The 25,492-nt window shown below is 38.0% G+C and overlaps 1 protein-coding gene and 1 long non-coding RNA gene across 19 annotated transcripts in view; one reads left to right on the top strand and one right to left on the bottom strand.

Moving 5' to 3' along the window:
- SORBS2 (sorbin and SH3 domain containing 2) overlaps positions 1 to 25,492 on the top strand; it is a 173,416-nt gene that overhangs the window by 123,810 nt on the left and 24,114 nt on the right. For 5 of the 18 annotated variants that reach the window (XM_087856543.1, XM_045785768.2, XM_087856538.1 and 2 more), the window contains 6 exons: positions 9,213 to 9,262; positions 12,196 to 12,380; positions 19,276 to 19,364; positions 20,704 to 20,750; positions 24,673 to 24,787; positions 24,872 to 25,000. In XM_087856543.1, the coding sequence (XP_087712669.1) occupies positions 9,213 to 9,262; positions 12,196 to 12,380; positions 19,276 to 19,364; positions 20,704 to 20,750; positions 24,673 to 24,787; positions 24,872 to 25,000 (615 nt within the window). Of the gene's footprint in view, positions 1 to 2,028; positions 2,188 to 2,910; positions 2,995 to 4,710; positions 4,768 to 9,212; positions 9,263 to 12,195; positions 12,381 to 14,721; positions 16,303 to 19,275; positions 19,365 to 20,703; positions 20,751 to 24,672; positions 24,788 to 24,871; positions 25,001 to 25,492 lie in introns of all 18 variants that reach the window. The other 13 variants (XM_087856540.1, XM_087856539.1, XM_045785765.2 and 10 more) reach the window with 6 other exon arrangements.
- LOC148107659 (uncharacterized) overlaps positions 12,228 to 25,492 on the bottom strand; it is a 43,835-nt gene continuing 30,570 nt past the window's right edge. Inside the window, exons 2-4 of the long non-coding RNA XR_015722033.1 lie at positions 25,146 to 25,278; positions 14,808 to 15,140; positions 12,228 to 12,366 (exon numbers count right to left, since the gene is read on the bottom strand). This is a non-coding gene — a long non-coding RNA (uncharacterized LOC148107659). The remainder of the gene's footprint in view (positions 12,367 to 14,807; positions 15,141 to 25,145; positions 25,279 to 25,492) is intronic.

Genomic DNA, 25,492 nt, shown 5'->3' with positions numbered 1-25,492 from the left:
CCATAAAGGCTGTCCTCAAATGTATGCCTTTCATTAAGTTCCAAAGTTATAGATAATTACCAAAGATCATTGTTTGGGGCATCCTCTCTGCCAATCTCTATTGGCATGGATTCTAGATAGTGGCCCACTGAGACTATAAATTAAATTTTTAATCTACAATCACAATTCATGAAAAACTATCATTCTAAGTCATGGTGCAGGATGGTAGATATTCTTTTCTGCATTCTATCATAGAAATATATTTCTATACATCAGGATTTCATGTATCTGTTTGTTATATATTTTCTTAAGGTGGAAGTCAAAGTGAAGTTGTAACCGCTGGTAAATATACTTATTTGTTTAGTAAATTTGCTGCCCTCTGCTGTTCAAAATATTTTTTAAACAAATTTGTTTCCTCTAAGAAATTTCTATCTCCCTTTAAAAACAGAATACTATATGGGAAAGCAGAATTATAAAATCACGAATTAGTAATATTATTAGGTATATAATATCAAAAACAATGAGATTTGAAAGAACCAAAGATTCTTTTTCTTGTGGATGAAGTACTAGGCCTCTATAGACAGAACAAAAACTACCAGAAAATTCTCTCTAATGTCAGGGTGCCTGGGTGTGTCAGTCAGTTAAGCGGCTGCCTTTGGCTCAGGTCATGAGCTAAGGTCTGGGATTGAGCGTGCATCGGGCTCCCTGTTCAGCTGGGAGTCTGTTTCTCCCTCTGGCCCTCCCTGCCCTGCCCCACTCCGCTCATGTTCTCTCTCTCTCAAATAAATAAATTTAAAAATTTAAAAAGAAAAAAAGAGAAAATTCTCTCTAATGCGATTACCCTAAAACTCAGCTCCAGTAGAACTATTCCATAAAATATTCATATCCTACCGCCATCATCTAAATGATAACTGGAGAAAAACAACTTTTTGGTAAGACCAAAATCTCAATTAGTACTTTTATACTATTGAATAAATTGTAAATTGAATCAAGTTTTCTGCAACATTTCCTGTAGTAATTACAGGATATTCTCCACAACATTATAATAGTAAAGCAAAATAATAGTTTAAAAGAAGGAAAAGAACAATCTCGATACCAGCATGCCATTGGGGGGGGGGGGTGTACACGTGTGTGTTTTCTTCCTATGCTCATCCAGACACAGGCTTTGTGATATCATTTAAAGCCTGTACAAGCACATGGTCACATTCAGCTTTCATCACCCACCATCCCGCCATGAACACTCCCCAGAGTTACTACACGCTCTTTACCATTATGATCACCACATATTTTGGATAACTTAGGCCCTTTCACTATTTTGTTATGATGCCTCAAATTTTCCTATCACTGTCTGTAGCTACCATTATAATCTCCTATTATAAAATATTGAAATAAAAAGCTCATCTCTAAAACTACTCTGGATATAATTGATTATTGCATACAGACTGTATTCTATTAACAAAATGGGAATTCAAACAGGCTGATTCAGTCTCATCAGGCGCGTATCACGTAAAAGCATTCAGGATATTGTTGGGTAAAGTAAATGCTCCCTGTCTGTTTTTTTCCATTACGAAAGAAATTGTATGTATTTTTCAAGTTGTTTATATTAACACTCCTCATTTTTCTATCTTAAATACAATATTCAGAAACCACCGGGGGGGAGCAACTCAACTACAAAAATTGGCTTTTTCTCTGAATTACAGTGTCTACAAAACCAGAGTGGGATTCTCTTGCTCACCCTCTCCCCACACTAAGCCAGCTACAGTAGTGTGAGACCCCAATCCCCTCCAAATCCCCTTCTCCAGCTGAAGGTAGACAGGTAGAAGGTGATTTTTGGGGTGGTAGCTCATAAAATGTGATCACTCCTCACTTTCTGGGAGGCTCCTTGTCTTCACATCTTTTCAGGGGTCCAGACCATTCCTAAGTTATTGTGTCTCCCCAGGGATACCTTACTTTTCTGAAACATTTCCTCCTGCTAACTGGTGTCCTCTTCGTTCCATGGAGAACTTCCATCTAATGAATCAGTGTTTCCTTCACCCCTCTTTCTTACAGCCCCCTCTCCCAACAACTCCGACACCTGCTCCAAGGGAACCTGGCGGGAAGCCTCTTTCTGTTTCACCGTATGGAGAAGTAACCGGTAGCCCCTCCCCTCCGCCCAGGACTGGCCTCCCCATACCAAGCCCGTGCACCCCGGGTCTTTCCCCCACCTGGGTGAGCTCCTTCCTTCATTACCTTTTCTAATGCCCTTTGGGAAACTTGGGGGTAGCCCTTGCTCTCCAGAGGCTAAGGGGAAAATCAGAGTCTAGCTACTCACCCCCGCCCCTTGCTGCCCCTTTCTTTCTCAACTAGACCCCAGGTTCTTCATGCCAATCGACCCCTAATAGCCTCCCAGCACCTCTCACTCCTCCCCCGACCTCTCTTCCCACCTTCTCCCTCCCCCTCTCCGCCAGGCTCTCCATATATCTGCACCCAAGCCAACTGTCTGCAGAATGCAGCCTTACATGCTGGGATCAATGAGGGCAGGGGCGGTGGAGTGACTCACCCAGATGAGCTACTTAGTGACTAAGTTGAGTCTATTTTAACTTTAATGGGCTAACTTTAGCCTATTTCTGGTGTGCTATCCATGCTCGCTCTGGCTCTCGCAGAGTTTTTCATAGTTTCTGCATCAAAGCTAAGGGGCAAACTCAAAAAAGAAGACAGAGGTAGGCAGAGAGAGTGACTAGGGGCCTAGGTGATGCCATGGAAGCTCATCTTCATGTCCTAATTTTACTCGTTTTACTTTACGTCCTTTGTTCTCTCCTGCTGAGATTTGTTGGATGAGAGTTGGTGCATGTTTGCGTGCGAATGCGCGTGCGTGTTTTTCATACCACACGGCGTTTCCCTCACTCAGCTCAGTGTGCCTTTTCCTTCCCTTTTCCTTCACATCTGCTCCAGACTGATCGCATAAATCCAGATGACATAGAGTTAGAAAATGAGCCCTGGTATAAATTCTTTTCAGAACTGGAGTTTGGACGCCCGGTAAGTGAGGCTAGACTATTAATTTAAGAAAATTAGGAGAATGTTGTTTGATTTATGAAACATACCTTTATCAGAAGAGCTAGGTGTCCTTTACAGAACAAAAGCTGAATGTATACTGTATAGACAAACTGGGTACAGCTGAGCCCACATCTACTTCCGTACCAAATGGTTAAACCTGCTCAGACACTTCCTATGTACTTTTCCTTTACCACGCATCATGCATTAGGATGATATCTAAACAAATTCAAAATGATCTTGAGATAGTTTCTGTCCTAGAATATTCAGATGATTGTTAGAGGTTTATAGAAGATTTATAGTTGTTTATAGTCCATTTTGGTCTAGTTCAATCGGGAGAAGTAACGTGACATTTATAATAATAATTACTATTATTATAGCTCCCATTTGCTGAAGAACTACCAAGCACTGGCGAGCGCAGGGTTCTGAACTCATCATCTCAGTGAGTTCTCTGGAGATGCCTCCAATAAGAAGAAACCAGAGACCAGAGAGGTTAAGTAGTTTGCACAGGATAGTAAGTGGTAGAGTCAGAAGTTAAACCCAGGCCTATCGAACACACCAAAAATCTCTGGGCAATTCCCACAATAATACATGTCAGTATACTCCACTATAAAATACCTCATTTACTCTTAAGGATATAAGGAAAGAGAAAAATAAAGAAATCCTATGGACCTTGATTTCTAGTTTTATGCTAGTGAAACATCTTGTCTCCTTACGAGAATTGCTTAGTCTGTTTGGGGTAAAGAATCAACTCAAGCCCTAAATAACAATTTCCTTTATTAAAAGTTTCATTTGGGAACTCTACCTACCAATAGCTGTACATTTGATACGCGTCAGTTACATATTTTTTATACTCTTACTGATGTTTCTGAATTTTAGATTCTTAAAGAACAGAACAATTCCACTGCACAGAACTTTGTTGAAGATCAAAGAGTGTAATCTTTCTTTTACCATATCAGACACTGATTTATATACTCATATAAACTGACCATATATTGGATACTGGGTGGTTATAGCTGTCCGTCTCGTCCATTAAAATGCAAAGGACACTTGGTTAGATTCCTTATCTTATTGAACTGGATCAAAAGTGACTGTAAATGAATATAGACCAAAGAATTTTTCCTCAAATTTCTATAACTACTAGGAAAAGCATTTTCTCTCATTTTTTCCCCTAATTTGTATACAAGTATTTACATAAATGCAATTTATTTTAGAGGGAAAAAAATCCTCTAGCTTTATTTTGTATGTATTGTTATTATCAATTACATGGTTTGTAGGGACTAAACCAATTTCTGTTTGAGCCTAAATTATCAGCATTTTTCTATAATCATTTTCAGCCCCACATGGAAACTCACCAGCATGCTCTCCACCTGCTCCTTTAATGTGTCTTTAATATACCTTGCATTCCTTTGTGGCTAGAGACGATGGGTGCTCATTTTGATCTGATGCAATGAGTTTATAAATATACTAATCCCATCACTAGTAATTTTGCCCAGTGCTTGAGAATATTTATGAACATTGCACTCTTCCTCCTAGGCCACCCCCATTTGGCTCCATTCGTGCACTCTTTATGTGTGTCTGATGCTATCAGCACTCAATTTCTAACTGTTGTCACCTTTTCCACATGTCCATTCCTTGCTGCCATTGACTCTCCTCCATTCCATCTCTACACTTCTGCTTATGTGGTCCATCTACACCCAGCCTCCTAAAAAGGCTCTGGACTATGTTCAAGATCATTCTTCTGGTGTTTCCAATGAGGTAAAAACAAATTATTCTCTTTTTCAGATTTCTCTCTTAGCAGCTGTTACTGTGATTCTGAACCATCCGTGTTTTTAACAATTCACCATAGTGTCTAAGCTATTTTGGAAAATCTATCTTTGAATCATTGTGTTATATCATTGCTTAGACATTAATTATTCCAAAGTTGTTGTTGGCTCTTTCTGAAATGTAGGTGAAGAATCATTCCAGCCATAACTTTCCATTGAACTATTCAACACAGTCCTGGTATCCAGGAGTGTGACAATTAAAAAATCAAAAGTAGCACTCTTAGTGCACGTATCAACCATCTGTTTTGATTAGACTGTGTCAGATATTATGCAGAGTCATTTTATCATCATGCTTGGAGGTGCAGAATGACAGGTTCTTAATTACATGTTTATGGCCCACATATTCTTAAAATTTATGCAAGTCTTTCATTTTCCTAAATACAATTTGTGGATTTTAGCATCAGATAAAATCAAGATGAGGGCTGACAAACAACTGGGACACATGTCACAATTTCCCAGTTCCACACCCTTGACAGACATTACTAATCCTTCTCATTGCTATAATCCAGGCAGCCACTATAATAGATTATAACTGGCATATGAGATGAAATGCATTTGGTATCTCTATTTTAGAATGCTCACAACAATCTGCTAGGTAAAAAATTTATGCCAGGCAATGTCAAATTGTATTTGATTTAGTCAAAGAGAGTATGAAAAAGGAAGAAACAATCCAGAGTCAAAGCTTTTTATCCTGATTTCTGCAAAGAAAAAATGAAATTATTTTGGAAAGCAGATTTAAGACTTACTAGTTGACATAAGCAAAAGTGACAGTTTTGCTAAACATCAGCCTCCCTGTGGTAATTCTTAAAAGCAGCTAGAATGGGAGCAGAGTACATAAACTGGTTTTACACAGTAGTTTCTCTGTGGTCCTAAATATATACGAAAACAATAAATAACTTATCATCATCAAAAAGTCTTAACTGGTTAAATATGTACAACTAGAAAATAAAACTAATAAGACACCGATGCCTCAGGAAGTACTCTTGACATACAGTGGTGACAACTAGAATTATGGGCACAGTCTCAGCAGGAAATCTCCAACTTCCTGAAGCTTCACTTTGCAATTCTGAATTATGCATCAGAGGGCATGTTCACCCCCGAGAAGTAATCAAAATATTTATATACTCAATAAAAAGCAAAATAGAGTAATCAAGAACATTCTAGGTTATTGAATGCTTTTCTAAAGGCTTGTGCATTGTAGACAGGCATATGACATAAAGACAATCAAATACGACAAGCAATTCTATTCTGTATGTTATGTTACCTTCACATCTGAAGAAAAGGTATCATTTCAACATTCCAAGGGCCCAAGAATTTACTTGGGAATTCAATTTGGTCAGAAATTTTTCTGATATTTTGGTCAGATAGTTCTAGGATGTTTTTAAGGTGGTTTTTTGAGAACTGACAGAAAATTTAGAGATCACCATGTCCAACTCACTCATTTTTATGTCAAGAAAAGTAGAGCCCTACAATTTTTAAAAACTGTGTCCAAAATCACAAGGTAAGATGGTGGCAAGTTAAAAATAAAACATAGATCTCGTAGCCTTCACTTCCATGCCATTCCCTTTATACCACACTTCTTAGCATGTCCAAGAGATGTATTTAGAATTCAAATCTTTTAGAAACAAGTTATTTACTTAATACTATTCCTTGTTAACTATTTTTGTGACATAAGTTCCTAAACTACACTATAACTCTTGGGCTAAAGATATAGAAACTTAACTCTCTGCATTCCATATGTGCTGGTATTGGCAAAAAAGTCACATAGAATAGCACTTTGCTGGTGGTAAAACTAATTTGCCATTATCTCTTTGGAATTGAAAAGGAATATTGTATGATTCTGTAGCATATTAATTTCACATCGTGGTGTTTCAGAGTGTAAAAAAATATTCTGATGAGGTACTGGATTCTACCTTCAATATCCTTATGTAAAAGATTTCTGGTAAAATCTGTAATTGATTACACGTTACCTTAGCTACCCTTTATCAAGTGCAAGCATATGCCGCGAACAACATACTTTCTAATCCATAAAACTGAGAAACTGGCATTAATGAAGAACAATTAAGGACTTTTAAGCAAAGTTTAATCATATGATCACTTAGCAGAAGGAGTGATTCAGTGTCAATACTTTTTTTTAAATGAACTTCATTTAGGTATGTTAAAAAATGGTAATATATAAACTCAGTAGATCATAATAGGTAAAATAGGTTACCTCTTTTTTGGAGACGATTTCCATTTCAGAATGAGTATCATTCATTTAATTATCATAAAGTTTTTCTCTTAGTCATCTATCTGGATCTTTTACTATTTCCTTATAATTTAATATTGAACTTTTTCCTTTGACTATACATAAAATCACAAAATTGGTTTCAGTTTATTTTGGATTGTGGAAACCAGCACAAGGAGGAATCATTGTAGTTTCTTTGCCTAAATCTAAAACACAATTACTTTATCAGTGGAGAGCCTTCACTTCTTACGCTGTGTTTTATCCCACATTACAATTTTGTTTAGGCTCATTCCAAGCTTGCAATTCAAAATTTCTGATCACTCTAGGGAGATTACTCTAAGGATGTGCTGCAATTGACATTTTTTATATCAGCAATGGTTTGTGATTGGGTGTCCCACGAATGCTGTGAACCACACAAACAGCAGCGCTCTGAGGCTGTTTAATATTGCTCTTCAGCAAACATATAGAATTAATATTTCTACATCAGAATATAATTATCTGGTTTTATTTACTTGTTTGTTTTCCTTCTTATTTAGTACTTTTTTTTCACCTTCCCAGTGTCCAATTCAGAGTTCAGCAAGCTAAATGATCATGTATGTAAATTTATCAGATTAGTGGACTGAATCTTTTTCTTCTAATTTTATATCTGTTGAGAACCTAGGACTCTAAATATTTTCTAGGAATTACAAATACTAGAATATGCTTTTTCTGTCTAAAAGGAGGGAGGATATTCTCTAGCAGAAAGGTGCTTTTGTTTGCTTCTGGGCAAGATTCCATTCTCACTCAGTAAGATGGAATTAAATGAAAATATTAATTAACAGAACCAATTTTAGAGTTATGCATAAGAGGACTTGTCAGACTGATCTACATAAAGAATCTACATAAAGAATACTAATATTTTAATTGGTTAATTGGTGCTAATTTATAAGTAGAATATAAAGTTATAGAAATAGTTTTTAAAGTGTGGTTTCATTTCCACTAAGTAAGTTTTTAATACTCTGGTAAAATATTTCTACATGTTAGGAACTTAAGACAAAATCTGTCAAATCCTGCTTTTTTTTTTTTTTGGCTGACATTTTTAAACTTTCATATGAAAGGACACTTTTAAACTAGAATTTCAGTTCTTCATTGGACCAAAGTTTGCAATAAATAACTGATCATCAAATATGCCTAAACCAAGTCTATATATATAATGTTATATATATGTGTGTGTGTGTGTGTGTAGTATTACACATATATACTTGTATATACATTTCCCTGTACATGCTAGACATCACACCACAACTACTTTCACTTATTTTCCAGTGTTATTTCATATACTCAAGAGCTCAATACAGATCCTCTCTTGCCTTAGATATTTCAGCATTTATTCCAGGCGATAGTCGTGGGGAGTGAAAACGTCATGTCTGATATTTTTGCCTAATATCTATTTCATTGTACTGTTCAGAATGGAGGAGTCTGAAAATAGTGTGTACTACAGGCATTTGTAATTATGTATCAATTTGTATTTTCTATTTTTCTTTATTCCTACAACCATGGAAAACCAAGAGTTGATTTTCTCATGAAAATGTTAAAAATCCACTTAAAAAAAAAAGGTTATATTTTGCTTCATTAATCATTTATTTTAAACCAACCCTGAACTTAACTGAATAATGCCAGTCTGCACCTGATTTAAATACCAGGCAGTTTAGTTTCATTTCAAACCAAATTCTGTGGTATTATTAAAATGCCATGTCTTTGTTGACAGAGGAAAGATGTCTCAAGTTCTGCTTAAATGTTATGTTTTAAAGAGAACACCTGGCAATGTGATAAAAAAATTATAAAGAAGGTTTATGTTGTATAAGGGCTGAATGATAATTACAAATATTTTTTTAAATATCAAACCATTCCTTTATGCAGAAAATTTCTATTTACAGTCTATTTCCTACATGAATGAGTGGTTAATGACTTTTCTTTTCTCCCCCAGGCAATGTTTGGGCTGTGGATAATTTGAGTTAGAGAAATACAGTGTAATATAGCAAAAGAGAAAGTAGATAGGAAGAAAATAGAAATCAGGTTACATGTTTCCTCTTTGAAAGACATTTTATAATATTAAATTTTTATTTTGCCTTGGTGAAAATTTTCATGGAACTATTTTTCTATCTTAACAGGCCTCCTTGTATCAGTCCTCTATAGACAGAAGCCTGGAAAGACCCACTAGGTAAGAACATCATTACATCATGCGATCAGAATATTCTATACCAGTGGTTTCTTTTTCAATAGGACTACTCGGTGAAATAATAATGAGGATTATGTTATCCCTCATTATTATTTGGAGCACCATACTTTATGAAGTTGTTTTATTTTATTTTTGTATCATTTCATATGATCATATTCAAAAATTTATAAAAATTAAGTGAAATAATTCTGGATTCCTTTACCAAGAAATTCTTCCCTTCCCTGTCTCCTCTAAACCCAGTTTTCTTTTCTTTAAATGGCAATTATAAAATCTAATTTTCAATATTATTAGATAATACTTATGATAGTATATTTTTTAAGTATAAATTACTAGAAAATTTCTCAATTATGTTCTATACATATTTTTTCATTATATGCTCACCACACAAATCAGAAACATTGTTACTACCAATAAATAGGGGCTTCCTAGATACCAGTCATTTTAAGTACATAAACATATTCAATTCTTAAGACACCACAATGAGTTAAGTACTATCCTCCCCACTTTATCTCTGAATAAACTAAACTTAGGTCCCATAACTTAGGAAGTTCACACAGTTGGCAAGGAGCAAAGACAAACTAGAACTGTACCAGAAAAACCTGGAACCACTAGTTCTAACTGCTCTAGGAGTCTGCCAAGTTAAGTTCTGTTGGTGGGCTTTAAATATCACACTTACTTTATAGCATGGCAGAAATTCAGACACAGTCCAATAGCAATAGTGAGTAATACAAATTCTCAGCCACATTGTACCATCAACAACAAATATTGATATAACATTAACTTGCCCCTCCATAGATTTCTGTCAGTGTAAGTCAAAAACTTTGTAAATAGGATCCTTTGTAAATTGAGTTCATGAGTGCCATCCAATGACATCAGTGTCACTAAGAAAAATGCTCCTCCAAGTCCTCCTTTTATATCTTTTACATCTATATGTGCTCCTAAAATGTTTGAATTTTAGAGTTCTAATCTGACCTGAATATCACTGGAAAGACACACAAACCCTCACATGACAGGATAGGGAGCAGAAACAGGTCTAGGAGAAGATGGGCGTCCTCTCTAGAAGAACACAGACAAATTCTGAGGTCTGGCCCCATCGCTATACTTGTAAAGTGTGCGTTCCATTCACTCATTTATGAAAGGGGATAACTGTGCGTCCCTCACAGGTTTGCTGTGCAGGCTACACCAGACAATAATGTCAGCGAAGCAAAAAAAGCATATCGCTGGCTCATGGGAGCTGGCGGTGCTCTTACTGCTGTTGTTGATGTAATTTTCTGTAATGATTTGACAGGCGGCATGCTGGGTGGTGTGGTGTGCATCTCCCGTTCACTGGTGTTTGGCTTAAATGATACTGTATTCAGACCCAGACCATGATAAAAACTTCTGCCATTATAGACTGTTGACACCATTTCATACAACTGGGTGAAAGTCCCCTTTAATAGTTTGCTTGTTGGCCAGAGTATCAGTCATTTGTTATTTAAATAGGAAAACACCAGGGCTGCCTGGGTGGCTCAGTTGGTTAAGGGGCTGCCATTGGCTCAGGTCATGATCCCAGGGTCCTGAGATCAAGCCCCATGTCAGGCTCAGCCGGGAGTCTGCTTCTCCCTCTCCCTCCCCTACCCCCATTCGCGCTTTCTCTGATTTCTCTCTCAAACGAATAAATAAAATATTTAAAAAAAAAATAAATAGGAAAATGTTAGAATTTGAGTCTAAGGGTTTTCAAGCTACGAGTTGTAGGAAAAGCCAGAGGGAAACCTTGAGGTAAGAGAAATTTGTCTCACCAGCTGCCTTGCTTTTCGGAGTCTTTTCCTCCACTGCGGCATGCCGTCTCTGGATATAGTCATGTCGTTGGAACTCTTCTTTGGAGAGAAAAGATATGTGACACAAATCACAACGCTGAATTGTCAGTCACAACATATTACACTAAATGGAGAATTTTTACTTTAAAACATGATGATCTTCCAAGAAACAAGGCAGAGGATCACAGGGCAAGAGAGGAAAAAATGAAACAAGAGGAAACCAGAGAGGGAGACAAACCATAAGAGACTCTTAATCTCAGGAAACAAACTGAGGGTTGCTGGAGGGGAAGGGGGTGGGGGGAGGGGGTGACTGGGTGATGGACTTTGGGGAGGGTATGTGTTGTGGTGAGCACTGTGTGTTGTGTAAGACTGATGAATCACAGACCTGTACTCCTGAAACAAATAATATATTATATGTTAATAAAAAATGCAAAAATAAATAAATAAAAATACTTAAGGTCAGCACCTTCAAAAAATATATAAATAAATAAAAATAAAGCATGATTATAAACATATCCACACACACAAAAAAAACAGCACATGGATGTTTATAGCAGCTTTATTCATAACTGCCAAAACTTGAAGGGACCAGGATACCCTTCAATAACTGAACTGAGAAACACACTGATGCATGCATGTGATGGAACAGTATTCAGCAATAAAAAGAAATGAGCTATCGCGCCACCAAAAGGCACGGAGAAATCTTAAAATCAGGATATTCAGCGGAAAACAGCCTTAATATCAACTACGGACTTTAATTACATTTATTAATAATGAATCAAGATGCTTCATCAGCCGTCACAAAGGTATCACAGTAATAGAAGATGTCACAATAGGAGAAACTGTGTGCACCAGGAAAGGGAGCATGTGAGAACTCTCTGTACTTCCCAATTAATTTTTCTGTAGACCCAAAACTTCTCTAAAAAAAAAAAATACAGTCTACGAATTTTTTTAAAGAGATGATTATAAAGAAATAATGTTTAATAGCAAGGAATGAATTCTTAGAACTGCAGTTTCGGGGCAGTGGGGGAAGAGTCATTGTGCTGTCACCAGTACCTTCGGAGTCACAGGTGCACCTCCTCCAACACCAGCCTAACGGAAGCCGATTCCTTCTTCTAGTTCTGCGAGCATGGCCAGTGACTTTAGGAAAAGGAGGAAGAGCGAGCCTGCGGTGGGGCAGCCCAGGGGCTTGGATCCGAGTGCAAGCAGGACTAGCCCAGGGCGAGTGGACCTCCCGGGACCAAGCGGCACCCTGACAAAGTCCTTCATCAGTTCTTCTCCTTCTTCCCCCTCAAGAGCAAAAGGTGAGCAATAGTAGATTAACATGTAAGCAATTTATGAGCTTAATTTTAAACTAGGGTGCTGTGTAAGAGCTGGTTCAGGATAACCATGCAGAGAGAGCCGGCATTTAAATACAGTATCTTGAATACAATAGAGCTTCAAACCAATAATTTATCTTTTTTACACAGACTAGATCGGGTTGGCGAGCCATGTGAGTGGCTCGATGGACTCTATCTTTTAGCATATTCATGCTTTTTCCTCCAAATACATCATTTGTGGGTTTTTCTTGAACAAATTCGAAGTATCTAACTTATTGTCAGGCTATTAAAAGATTACATTTATAAATATTTGCATATTGTCAAAAATGTTCTAATGTTACTACAACTAGCAAAGTTAATCACATTTATAGAAGAGGAATTAGAAGTAGCAACAGAGAACATTATTGCCTAAAACACTTTGATTTTGGTTTGTTTTTTTTAATTACTTAGTTCTAGATAAAAATGTGTCTGACCTACAGAAGTTACTTCCTTAGTCATCTGTTCTGTATTTCGGTGAACGTTCATACAGACAGTAGAATATTATGGTGTTTGATTCAGAACATCCCACTAGTAAGAACTAACTGGTTTCAAGCCATACTTAGAAAATTTAGATATCACCAAGCCATTTTTCTGTATGGCCTGTCTCCTCTCCGGAAATTCGATGAGCTGTGTTGAGAAAGGGCAAGTCTTTCCTTTAGGTCTCTGAAAGACTGCTCAGTGCATTCTTGCCGTGCTAACCAGAACATTCCCAAGATGGAGACTGAGGCTTGAACCGGCATCTACAAGTGCCGGAGGCCATTGCACATTCGGGGCCCCACCACCTCCCCCAGTCTCCTGGGGTTGAAACAAAACGCAGAAGGAATCTGAAGTGTGTGAAGAACCCAAGCTCTAACAGAAGTTTCCATAATATAGCACAGATTCAGCTACACACATCAGACGTAAGTGCTGAATGTGTTGCCTTGTGGTAATTGAAGCTAAGCAGTAGCTGGTTTGTGTGCAGAAAACAGGCAGTTTGGATGACTGGACTCTGGATGGGGGGAGGCACTAGCCGTCTTCCGTGGCCTAGTCACACTATCCATACTACCGAACATTCAGAAGGAGTGAGCCCCTTTTATGACACCTTTCATCAAATTAACAGAGATACTTTGATCAGATTCTACTCATTTATGCAAATGAATGCCTTAAGATAATAAATAAGTCATGGAATACCATTGATTCATTACGCTTGGATAGCAACCAAAATTTAAAAGGTTTCTGATTAATTTGATAATTGCTTTTATCCCAGGGAGTGTTAAGTCAACTTCCTTTCCCAAATATTACACATCTACTCAATGTGCTTATCTACTTTTGGAAAATGTGGGTAAGATTGTAAGGCAGGAACTCTCAATAACGATATTTTCCTTCATGAGGTTCCCTTCTAAGAAGGAACTTTCCCATTAGATGTATTTTGGCCTTGCATTTATTAGTGAACTCAGCAGAGCAAAAGAAAAGTGTCTTTCCAAACATATTCTAAATTGAGGTCAGTTTTAGCTATTATCAAATTGCAAATTATTTAAAAAAAAAAAAAACCCTGGAAAAAAAAGCAAGATGCATTTACCTCTGATGGAAGTTTTATATTCTATCCACTTATGAGAACCTGCCTCCTAAGAAGTTGAAAGTGGAGCAAGTAAAGAGGTAAATTTGTTTATTTAAAGAGGCTCCACTTGTTTTTTTTCTTGAAAAAATATTAGCAGCAATAGTGCACGGCATCTAGGTTTTGCAATTTTGGAAAGTACTTTGTCTTACTGCTTTTTCTATCTAATGTCCATGAAAAATTATTTGCTACAGTTATGGGAGTGGTATTTAAATGCAAATATAAATTACTCTTTACCTCTCTGTCATTATAAATCAAATGAGACTCAAATCCTGACCCTATTAAGTTGATTAAATCTATATCACTTTTGGCCTTAATTGTTCAACCCTTAAATGACTTATCAGGCCATGCTATTCCTTAGTCCTATTGTGCTTTTGGCACACCATGTTTGCCGAAAGATGTGCGAACACGATAAAAATAGGTAGATTAGCTACATTAATTTCTTTTTATACATGGTTTTGTTAACTCTAATATCTGCAAAGCTACCTTCATTGAAAAAGTATTACCTTGCTTTAGAATCAGGCTTTTCTCTCTAGAGTTAAAGCTATACTTATAACAATCGTGTCTAGACCCAACCATGCTAACTGCTTTCTCTTTGCTGTGCTGTCTGATGCTAAGTGACATGCTCTCCTCTTTGTGAACCTTTTAACTTCTCCAATGTCTCTCTTCCACCACGCTGCCCTGGATTAAAAGGTGGGGATGAGATATGTCCGTCCCTTTATGGTTACTCAGGGCTCAACGGCAACCCCTCCAATGAGTTAGATTACTGTAACGCTTACAGACAGCATTTGGATGTCCCTCGTGACTCACAGAGGGCCATTACTTTCAAGAATGGCTGGCAAATGGCCCGACAAAATGCAGAGGTCTGGAGCAGCACTGAGGAAACGGTTTCCCCCAAAATCAAATCCCGTAGTTGTGACGACCTGCTAAATGACGACTGCGATAGCTTCCCTGACCCCAAAACCAAGTCAGAGAGTATGGGTTCTCTGTTATGTGAAGAGGACTCCAAGGAGAGCTGCCCTATAACGTGGGCTTCCCCCTACATCCAGGAGGGCCGCAGTAATGGCAGGTCAAGGCTCCGGCACAGGTCAGCCCATGACGCTCCAGGGTTCCTGAAAATGTACAAGAAAATGCACCGCATTAACCGCAAGGATTTGATGAATTCGGAGGTGATTTGCTCCGTAAAGTCGAGAATAATGCAGTACGAGAAGGAGCAGCAACACAAGGGCCTGCTCCATGGATGGAGCCAGTCCTCCACTGAGGAGGTGCCCAGGGACATGGTCCCCACCCGTATTTCCGAATTCGAAAAGTTGATTCAAAAGTCAAAATCCATGCCCAATTTAGGAGATGAAATGTTATCTCCCATAACCCTAGAACCTCAACAAAATGGTTTATGTCCCAAAAGGCGGTTTTCCATTGAGTCTTTGTTGGAGGAAGAAAATCAGAGTAGACACCCTTCTCACGTACAACGAAGCTACAAGCCTAAAACCCTGGTGCCGATTCATATTGAAGTCACCAGCGAGGAGCAACCGAGAGCTCACGTGGAGTTTTCCGACAGCGACCAAGACGGCGTTGTGTCTGACCACAGCGATTACATTCACGTAGAAGGATCGTCCTTTTGCAGTGAGAGTGACTTTGATCACTTTTCTTTCACATCCTCTGAAAGTTTTTATGGATCCAGCCACCATCACCACCACCATCACCACCACCATCACCGGCACCTCATCAGCTCCTGCAAAGGCAGATGCCCGGCCTCCTACACACGCTTTACCACAATGCTGAAACACGAGAGAGCTAAGCATGAAAGCGCCGAAGAGCCCAGGAGACAAGACGTGGACCCTGGCCTTTCTAAACTTGCATTTCTGGTCAGCCCCGTGCCTTTCCGGAGGAAAAAAAATTTGACTCCCAAAAAGCAGACTGAAAAGGCAAAATGTAAAGCGTCTGTATTTGAGGCTCTGGACTCTGCCCTTAAAGACATTTGTGACCAAATTAAAGCTGAGAAGAGAAGGGGAAGTTTGCCAGACAACAGTATCCTGCACCGTCTTATCAGTGAACTGCTGCCAGATATTCCTGAGAGGAACTCGTCACTTAGAGCTCTGAGGAGGAGCCCCATGCACCAGCCTTTCCACCCACTGCCTCAAGACGGTGCTATTCATTGCCCAGTGTACCAGAACGATTGTGGGAGAATGCCCCGCAGTGCCTCTTTCCAAGATGTGGACACCACCAACAACAACTACCACCACCAAGACCTTGAGAGTGCACGGAGTCTCCAAGGTGGATGAGCTTTTCTTTCCTTTTCCTTGTGGTGCAGACACCCACCATCCAGCTCTTTCACCTTCCATTCCTACCTCTCATCATTCCTAAGCTGTGAGACCACTTGGCATCATTATGTGTTTTGAAGCAAATGCTTGTTGTGCAAACATGTTCTACTGAATAGTCTCATTTGCCCATGTGATATTCGGGCTCCATGTGTGGCTTAAAGTGACCACCAATTCACAAAAATTTACTCATTCAAAATCAGAGGAAAACCATCTTGTAGCTTAACGTTAGGGCTGAAACCACTTACATCAAAACAACAAATTAAACTTATTTTACCAATTTAAAAGGATTCCAAGACAAAGACCATGATTGAGTATCAGTATCCTTAAGAGACTGACAACTCATTTTTTGTTGTAAAGTGAATCAAAACCAGTAATTTAACAAATAGCTTTTTCCTTAATTTTTATAGTAACTTTATGAAGTTATATTCATTCAATTAATAGTTTGCTTACATGCAATATAAAGACACTACTTCAAAACACTCAGGGAGCAAAACTGAAGTATGTAATGTAGTAATTGATGGACGATGAAAAAAGATTAGAATTTGTTTAACGACTTTCTTTATTTAAAGGACACAATGGGATAAAATTTTTGTGAATGTATCTTTAAGCTATGTATATACAGAAGTCTCATCTCCATCACTCAGTGTATTTCATTTTCTCTGCCTTTCCATATCTTATTTTATTTGTTTTCTATTTCCACTGAAAGAATCCTATATCAACATTTAAATTAGACCATGTAGGTTAAAAGTGACTCCCAAGTTCATTTCCATAGACGGATTATTACCTTGGAGTGGCAACACAAGGACAAACAACAGTTCAAATGCAGAGGACTTTTTTGAGATTTTTTGGGGTGCTTTGACATTTTCAGACAATTTTTATACAATTCTTTTTGTTAATTCTGAAAGTACATCTGTTTACTATGTAAATTTTAAGAAGCTGTAAAGAACATTCCATGCTGAAATTTGGATTATCAACAGTCTTCTATGCATGGGACACTGCAAAGTGCTTTACACACATTATCTAATTAACACTGGCCTGAACCTAGGTGATACGTGTTATTACAAGCACTGTTTCACAGTTGAGACCCAGGGAAGACAAGAGATTTGACCAAAGTCATTTAGGGAGTAGGTAGGAGAAAACAGATCAAATTCCTAGTAATTCAGAATTTGTAGTATAGGATATAATCTCTATAGGCAAAAAAAAAAAAGACAATTCAAATTTCACATTAATGTAATAGATGTGGCTCGAATGTTAGCTGCCATAGCACACGTTTGCTTATTTTATTAGTATTTATCTTTGCTTTCATTTATACTACACAACACGCTTCAAAAATAATAAATTAGAATTTTTTAAATCAATGCCTACAATTTGAAATTTTCACTGATTGAGACATGTTATAGTTTAAGTTTTTAATTAATTAGCTACCTTTTCTAGTTTTTCAGTATTAGACAATTCCAGTTATTCAATTAAGTAGATCAATAATAATCATCTCTAAATTTTATGCAGAGTACATTATTGAAACATGATTTGAGAGGGCTTCAAAATGCATTTAAATAAAATAAAATATTTACTTTCCCACTTTGTTTAGCCCAATAGAAAAAATAGTTTATATTCCAAGGATTAGCAAAAGTAATTTATAATTTAATGATCAGTATGAAAGACCTAGGATCATAAAAGTATATGAATTTAAAATGGAAAATATATGGCACATAATCCTCTCTCATTCTTGAAAATAACTGATTAAGTTTTACCTGAAATATTTGTGGCCATGCTACCTTACTAAACCTAAAGACTTTGGAATTCACAAATGAGAGAGAAGTAGACATTTATCCTTATATGTTGTCGCATAACTGATATCCCACCTGCTGTTGAGCAGACAGTTCTTCCTTATAGTCAAAGCAGTCAAAATCTTTAAACAATGTTTTCCTCTTATGAATTGGCATTTTAAATTCCTTCATAACTGTATTTATTTTATTTTTAATGTTTCTCATTAACCAATATAACTAACTTCATTAAAGGCTAAGAGAAAGAATTTACTAATTTTGACCCAGTTATACTGGTAGAATTCTCTAACAAGATTACTGGGATACTTTTAGCCTCTAGTTACATTTCCACGTATGAATGTGTAAAGTGTGAGAACATTAAGAGATGCTTGTAATCATAATTTTGTAATGTAATTATTTATACTTTGTTTTAAGGTGAACAGAAACAATTCAGTATTTCATAAGCAGTTTGGTAACCAATATGGTACTATCTGTTTAAAGAATTTATATCCCTTTGTTTCTTGGAATAAATATAGACTTTCTGATGAGATAGTTGAGCAAAAGGGAAGGCGAAAGATAAAAGCCTTTTAAGCCTTCAGATGACATCTTAAGATTCACTAAATGTTTAATGACGGGGCGGGGGGGGCAGCAAGAAGAGGTGGGGATGGACACATCCATTGTTCTGCGTCACCATACTTTCTTTTTTTTTTTCTTTTTCATTACTGCACTCTTAAATTGTTCCACAAAATGTTTTAGTTCCTGTAAGCTGTTGCTATTTTCAAATTGCCCATCTTATATAGGCCCTATAGACTAATTACAAATTAGAGGCAAAGGGAATAGAAAGTATTAAATCTTTGAGATGAGAAATCCCTGCAACTATGAATCGTCTACACCGAGTGCTGCAGCATAACTACTCAGCAATGGAACAATTATATTTGTGATTAGAACCCTTCTGCCCCCTCGGACATTTTTCTCTCTTGAAATGCTCTGGCTTTGTGTCTTCTCTCACGACTTTGTAATGACCTATGAGTTTTTTACCCATGTCTTCCATTTTGGTGTCTCTCCAAATCTGAAGGAGAAAATAGTTGCCACCAGGGAAAATGGCTAAAAGGGTCGGCTTTTAATTAAGTGGATACTCACTCCGACCCCGTCCTTTCCCGTAGACCATGAGTCCCCTCGAAGTTACTCTTCCACCATGACTGACCTGGGGAGAAGTGCACCTCGGGAAAGAAGAGGAACTCCGGAAAAAGAGGTAGTGTGTTTAGTGCTGCTTGGGTCTTTTTTCTGCAGCGTATTTGGTAAAGCTCTTGTCAGCCAAAGTGATGTCCCAAACCAGGAAAGAACCCAGATTAAGAACATAAAAATGACAGGAGAGAAACTAGAAATCGTTTCCCTGGAGCCTGAGCAAAGGACTCCAAGCAGGATGCCCTCCCAGCCTAGCTGCACATCTCCCCCAACGGCAGCCCGGTTTCGGCAGCGAGGCCTCTGTGAGTCTTGACCTGACACCCATGAATTAACAATGGTGCTTTGCTAGAGTCTTGAGCTGGGCTGCCCCACAGAGGAAGGAGATTTCCCTGTACAAATTTTCCCCACTGATGCAGGGCTGACCCCTAGGTCATCTGTGTTGCAAATCCATACAAATTCTACATAAATGATTTTTGCTGGCCTGCTTTTATTGGAGAACATCTCTGAAAAATCGCTGCTCCTAGGAACCACCTACCAACTAGCTCTCTGTCCACGGCCCTGGCTCAGGGCTGGAGTTCTGGTGCGTGGTATCTGGGAGCTGTTTGATGGCAGCTGAAAGCTGGTCTCGGACTGGCAGCCATTTCAGGAGAATCACTATGGGTGTCATCTATAGTCTAGCACCTGTGGGACCCGCAAAGAAGTCAGGAATGTTCCAGATTGCCTAAAGGTCACAGAATCACGAGGAAAGAGAGTGGGGTGAGGGGATTACTGGGAAGTGGAGAAGGAAGAGCTGGAGTGGCTAGCTGTGGGGTACAGGGTGATTGAAGGAGAGCATGTGTCTCATCTTAGCATGACGAAAGGGCTGGCGTACTGTGTGCTGAAGAGTCCCTGAGCCCTCCAGGGAATGCAAGAGGACCAAGCCTCTGCTTTGGGCCACTAACTAGCCTCCCAGTGAAAACTGGGCTAGTATTTCTCTGCTACTATGTTGAGAATTGTTTAGTAAAAGGGATGACAGCTTCCTTCATGACTTTTCCCATTCTTTTTATTACGATTCCGAAGGAGTTATGTCATTATACAGGACCTAGAGCAACTCACCCTCTGCAGTTATCCCAGGAAAAGCCAGAGTTATACCTGGGACAGACCCTATTCCAGCGTTCATCTTCCTTAGTTTCTAAGATGAAATAGGATATTCAGTAGTTATGATGAAAAAGTCATCTACTATCTTCCTGTTATTGCTTAACTACCTAAATGAAGGACTAATTGGTTGATTTATAAATTGCATAGAGGATTTGCATTATACATGTTTCATCATTCCTTGTGCTTTCATTTCCCTTTAATTCACATGAGATTGTTTTCTTGAAAAAAAATCCAAATTGTTAGTGTTAATTGTTTACCTTCCCTTTCAGAAACTGCCTGCAAAAGCTGTGTATGATTTTAAAGCTCAGACATCTAAGTAAGTAAGATAAGTGTTCATTATATGACTTAGGGTGGCTTTAAATACTTCAGTAATATTTAAGAGCTAAATATTGCAATGAGATGTATTACAAATAAGGTCAAAGTCCCAATTCAGCAATTGGCTGTAATTAGTGTTTTCTTCACAATTAACTGGGATAGGGTTAATTTTATCTTCATTTGAAGTTGAGTTGAGAAACATTGAGTTTTAAATGACACTAAACATGTCAGGGCACCATGAGTTCAAAAGGGTAAGAAAACAAAGTGATATTAAGAATCTTTGTTTCTAGAATTTTCGTGTCAAGAATGAAATAAAAGTAAAGTGTTGGGGAGTAATTAACACTGAGAGAATTTGATAACATTTATCTATCCAACTAGATCCAGGATAGTTTGTGGGGTAGAACAGTAGAACTCTGTACAAAGATTCCCATAACCAAATCTCCATGTCTTAACACTCAAACTTTGAGTTGTGAGCAAAATTCTCCCCTATAGTTTTTTGATGTTGATGTTTTCATATTCTTATGTTGCAGTATTTTTTTTTTTTTTACCTTTGTCCTTAGGATCTTGTTCATCAGATGGGCATGGGGTTAAGAAAGGCTAGCACTAAGCACATAAAGAGGCTTAAATAGGAGGGAGTCTTCCAGATCTGTCTTGGCCCATGTATATAGACCTGATTTAAGAAACGTTGGTCTCCATTAGAATTCAAGATATTGAAATCATTGGATATTGGCATTAAAATACCCTGTGTTGTTTAGACTGAACATACATAATAACAAAATACTTTATTCATAAAAATGTCTATTGTATTAATTAATATAATATTAATATTATAATTAATATGATAATTAATGGTTCTAGAAACTGTTTCTGTCATAAGACATACAAATAATAAAATCACTCAGAATTTGGTAATACTGTTGAGATGGTGAATGTACGAAATAGGAAAATGCTATTTAGAAATTAAGATGGCTTAAATTTAGTGTTTAAAAAAATCCTGAAGAAAAGCTCACCCATCTTTTTTTTTTTTTTTATGAGATGAGAAACAACTGCTTTGTTTCTACTACACTCTAGTTCCTATTACTGCTCTTTGGATATGGTGTGACGATTTGTATGAATCATGCCAACTTTACAAAATAATGACACAGACCATGTAAATTTAATTTCCTCTTGTGACAAGCAATCAAAAGCTTTTTGAAATGTATGAAACCCTGAGGAATGACAGGGCATATAACACAGGAAAGGTATCCACCCTTTTTAAGAAAGCTTAATAAAAAACAAACTTAGGGAGAAGATGATATGCAGTGCTCAGGGAAGTGTTTGGGGTGTTAATTGTGTCGCTGGATTTTGTTTGCTCCAAGTGCCAAGCCTGACGCCATCCTCCAAGGCCATGTCCTCATTGCAAAAGCTCTGAGTTAGCAAAGGTTCAAGGCTTGTAAATGGCACAGCCTTTCTGAATGGTTGTCTGCACCACCCCCATCTTTCATGAAAATCTTCCTAGACCCATAAAATCGAATTGTGTAAGCCTTCAGAGAAGTCGATCCAATAATCACCCTTGGAAGCCATCCCCTATTTTTTGGGAAAAAGAAATTAAAAAACGTTTCCCACATACCATAAGTAAACTGGTCTGACTGCAGCTTAATCATATTCCTCTCATTCCATTCTCAGGAAATATAAAGAGCAGCCCCCAGTGTAGCTACTGTATTTGACAGAAAAATCGAGGTTATGGACGACTCAAGCAGCTTTAAAAGACTCCCACACCCAGAAGCACTGAATGTCCCAGAAGGGCTCTTAATGAATAGCTAGCTGTGAGTGCTTTTCGTGCCTAACATCTTATCAATAAGAGACAGATAGATGTATCTGTTTTAAATAAATATCTGTTTTAAAAGCTATTTTTCTTTACCCAATGCAAAAAGTTTAATTTACAAAAATACAGCTCAGTAACTCACTCAATGTAATGTCTCAATTGTTAAATAGGAAAGAGAGATAAAGTGTCATTTCCGAGGGTTGTCAATGGCCACTATTCAAAAGGGTTAGGGGAGGGAGGAAGCCATAATGGGGCTCAGAAACTCTAGGTCTGAGATGAGAGGGACACAATTTTGAAAACTGATAAGTGAGATTTCCGTTCTTTATCTTGAAGCCTTCAAAATTTTAAATACATGCTTTTAAAAATAGAAAAGATTTCTTTTCATATTGAAAAAAGTTTTCTCTAATTGACATTTAGAAACAAAAAGCTAAGCCTACTAGTCTCTTTTCCAGAAACAAAACACACCTGGTACAAATAAAGCTGTTGGATGATAAACATTAAATATTTTGCTTTTTGTTTTCTATATCAGGCACTTGCATAAAAGGCACTTGTATTTGAATGTAAGGCTCTGTGAATCTCCTTTGTCTTTAGGGTTACTGAAAATTTAATGCACTTTCAATGTGAATATTTTAGCACTTCTAATTGCATAATCATTCTTTTAATATGCAACGGCTTTTTTCCAATTAATTCTTTTAATCAATGAGAAATATTCTACATCTGATATCCACCTGTCTCTTCATTATCTGTTCAACACAAATAAATGACCCAACTCCAGATTCTGAACAAAACAATGCAGAAGATTCAAGAGTGGGAAGGCAGATGTCTAGGAAAGTGGGGCTCTTGGGAAAAGATAGGAAATGAGTGTCCTCCAACAAAACATAATTATGGAGGCAAAAGAACAAACAGACACAATTCCCTGGATAATGAAGCTGTGAAAAGCAGATGCAGTGAGGATGAGCAGGTAGGCATGAATTATCCAAAATAAGGAATGTCTTTAGAACTTAAAATTACATACCCACATTTACCTGCTTAGGAAAGAAGATGGTAAATAAGCTTCTTCTTTGAAATAGCCCAGATGGAAAAGCATAGTTAGTGTCTCAAAAATATTTTTATTTTTTAAAAACAAGGGACACCTGGGTGGCTCAGTCGGTTAAGCGTCTGCCTTCAGCTCAGGTCATGGTCCCAGAGTCCTGGGATCGAGTCCTACACTGGGCTCCCTGCTTTTCCCTCTTGCTCTGCCTGCCGCTCCCCTTGCTTGTGCTCTCTCTATATATCAAATAAACAAAATCTTAAAAAAAAAAAAAGATTTAGGGGTGCCTGGGTGGCTCAGGTCATTGATAATCTTAGGGTCCTGGGATTGAACCCCACATCCAGGCTCTGCACTCAGTGGGGAGTCTCCTTCTCTGCCACTCATGTGCACATGCTCTCTCATTCTCTCTCTCTCTCAAACAAATAAATCTTTTTAAAAAGGTATAAAGAAGGCAACAAGCAATCTGTGGATGTCTTTACACTTAAAACATGTTTATCTTTGTGCTCCATTGAAGAATAAAAGATCTTTTTCTTTATGCAAAATACATTCCTTATCAAGACATTCCACTTAAATGACTCACAACCAGCTTCAAGGACCCATAAATAACCATTTTTCTGGTGATGGCCCTTTTGAGCTAAAGCTAAATCTTTATTTTCCTTGTTGTAAGCTTGAGCGCATCTAAAGGAGACGGAAAGAGGAGTCAAGTACCTGGCTAACAAGCTAAGCAGCTTCAGGACAAACAAAATCAATGTAGAACTTTCCTGCCATTATGCCAAGTGTCACCACTTTTTTGCTATAAACTCATGAACAGCAGTCACCTCCCCTGCCTTTAAACGTCATATGCATCTGCCTGTGATTTCTATCAAATGTGATGTTTATACTTGTTCTTTTTTGAAACCACTGCTGAAGTTACAAGGTGATCAGCGAATTCTAAGAGTTTGCAAGGAAAATGCATATGTAACTGGGCTTGACAGATTATTTAATATCAACTGTATATTTCTCAGCCAAATGCAGATCAAGTGAGAGTGTTGATCTGAAGGGTAATTGCTCTACGTCAGGGAAAAACCCACTGAAACCTGTCTCTTCCAGGGAGCTGTCATTTAAGAAAGGAGATACTGTCTACATCCTCAGGAAAATAGATCAGAATTGGTATGAGGGAGAGCACCATGGGAGAGTGGGCATTTTTCCAATCTCATATGTCGAGGTGAGTCCTTTCCTTTCCCTCTTCCGTGGTTGTTGCTTCCAAAGTCACCACAGATCAAGAATAAACAACTGTTTTCCTTCCTAGAAACTCATACCTCCTGAAAAAGCACAGCCTGCAAGACCACCTCCCCCAGCCCAGCCTGGAGAAATCGGAGAAGCTGTAGCCAAATATAATTTCAATGCTGACACAAATGTGGAGCTATCGCTGAGAAAGGTACCCTGGGTGTTTTCTTCAACAGTGCATTTTGAAAGGCTATGTATTTTCAAAACTAAAATAGGCTACCTTTTTCTTAGACATTTTTGTTTCCCCCATGTGCTACAAAGGACTCTATAAGGCCACCCTGAGGCACGTTACCCACCTCTCTGTGTCCTTCCAGATGAGGTCCCCTGCGGGACACAAAGCTTCTCAGAAAGACCTTCCCTCCTAGGCTTAGCATGGCAGGCTCCAGATCCTCTCCAAGGGGCGCCTCGGGCTGGATATCCTGGAGCATTCTGTGTGGAAACATCAAAAGGAAAAGCACTTTCATGCACCTCAAAATATTGTTGTCCTGCTGCCTTATTATTCAAATTAAAAAAAAAAAATGTTCCAACATTTAATTTTATCTTGGAATCAAGGAATAGTCCTAACATAATGAAGGTACTTCTCCCTTACAGAGTCTTTCTGAGGAGCCATTTGTGCAGTGCTGTTCCCTTGATCAACCCTCTC

The sequence above is a fragment of the Ursus americanus genome, chromosome 27 (genome assembly GCF_024610735.1).
Source record: "Ursus americanus isolate L20-20 chromosome 27, mUrsAme1.1.p, whole genome shotgun sequence".
In the NCBI taxonomy this organism is placed as follows: Eukaryota; Metazoa; Chordata; class Mammalia; order Carnivora; family Ursidae; genus Ursus; species Ursus americanus.
Note: the sequence above shows the minus strand (reverse complement) of the source record. Positions and strands in the feature narration are given on the sequence as shown.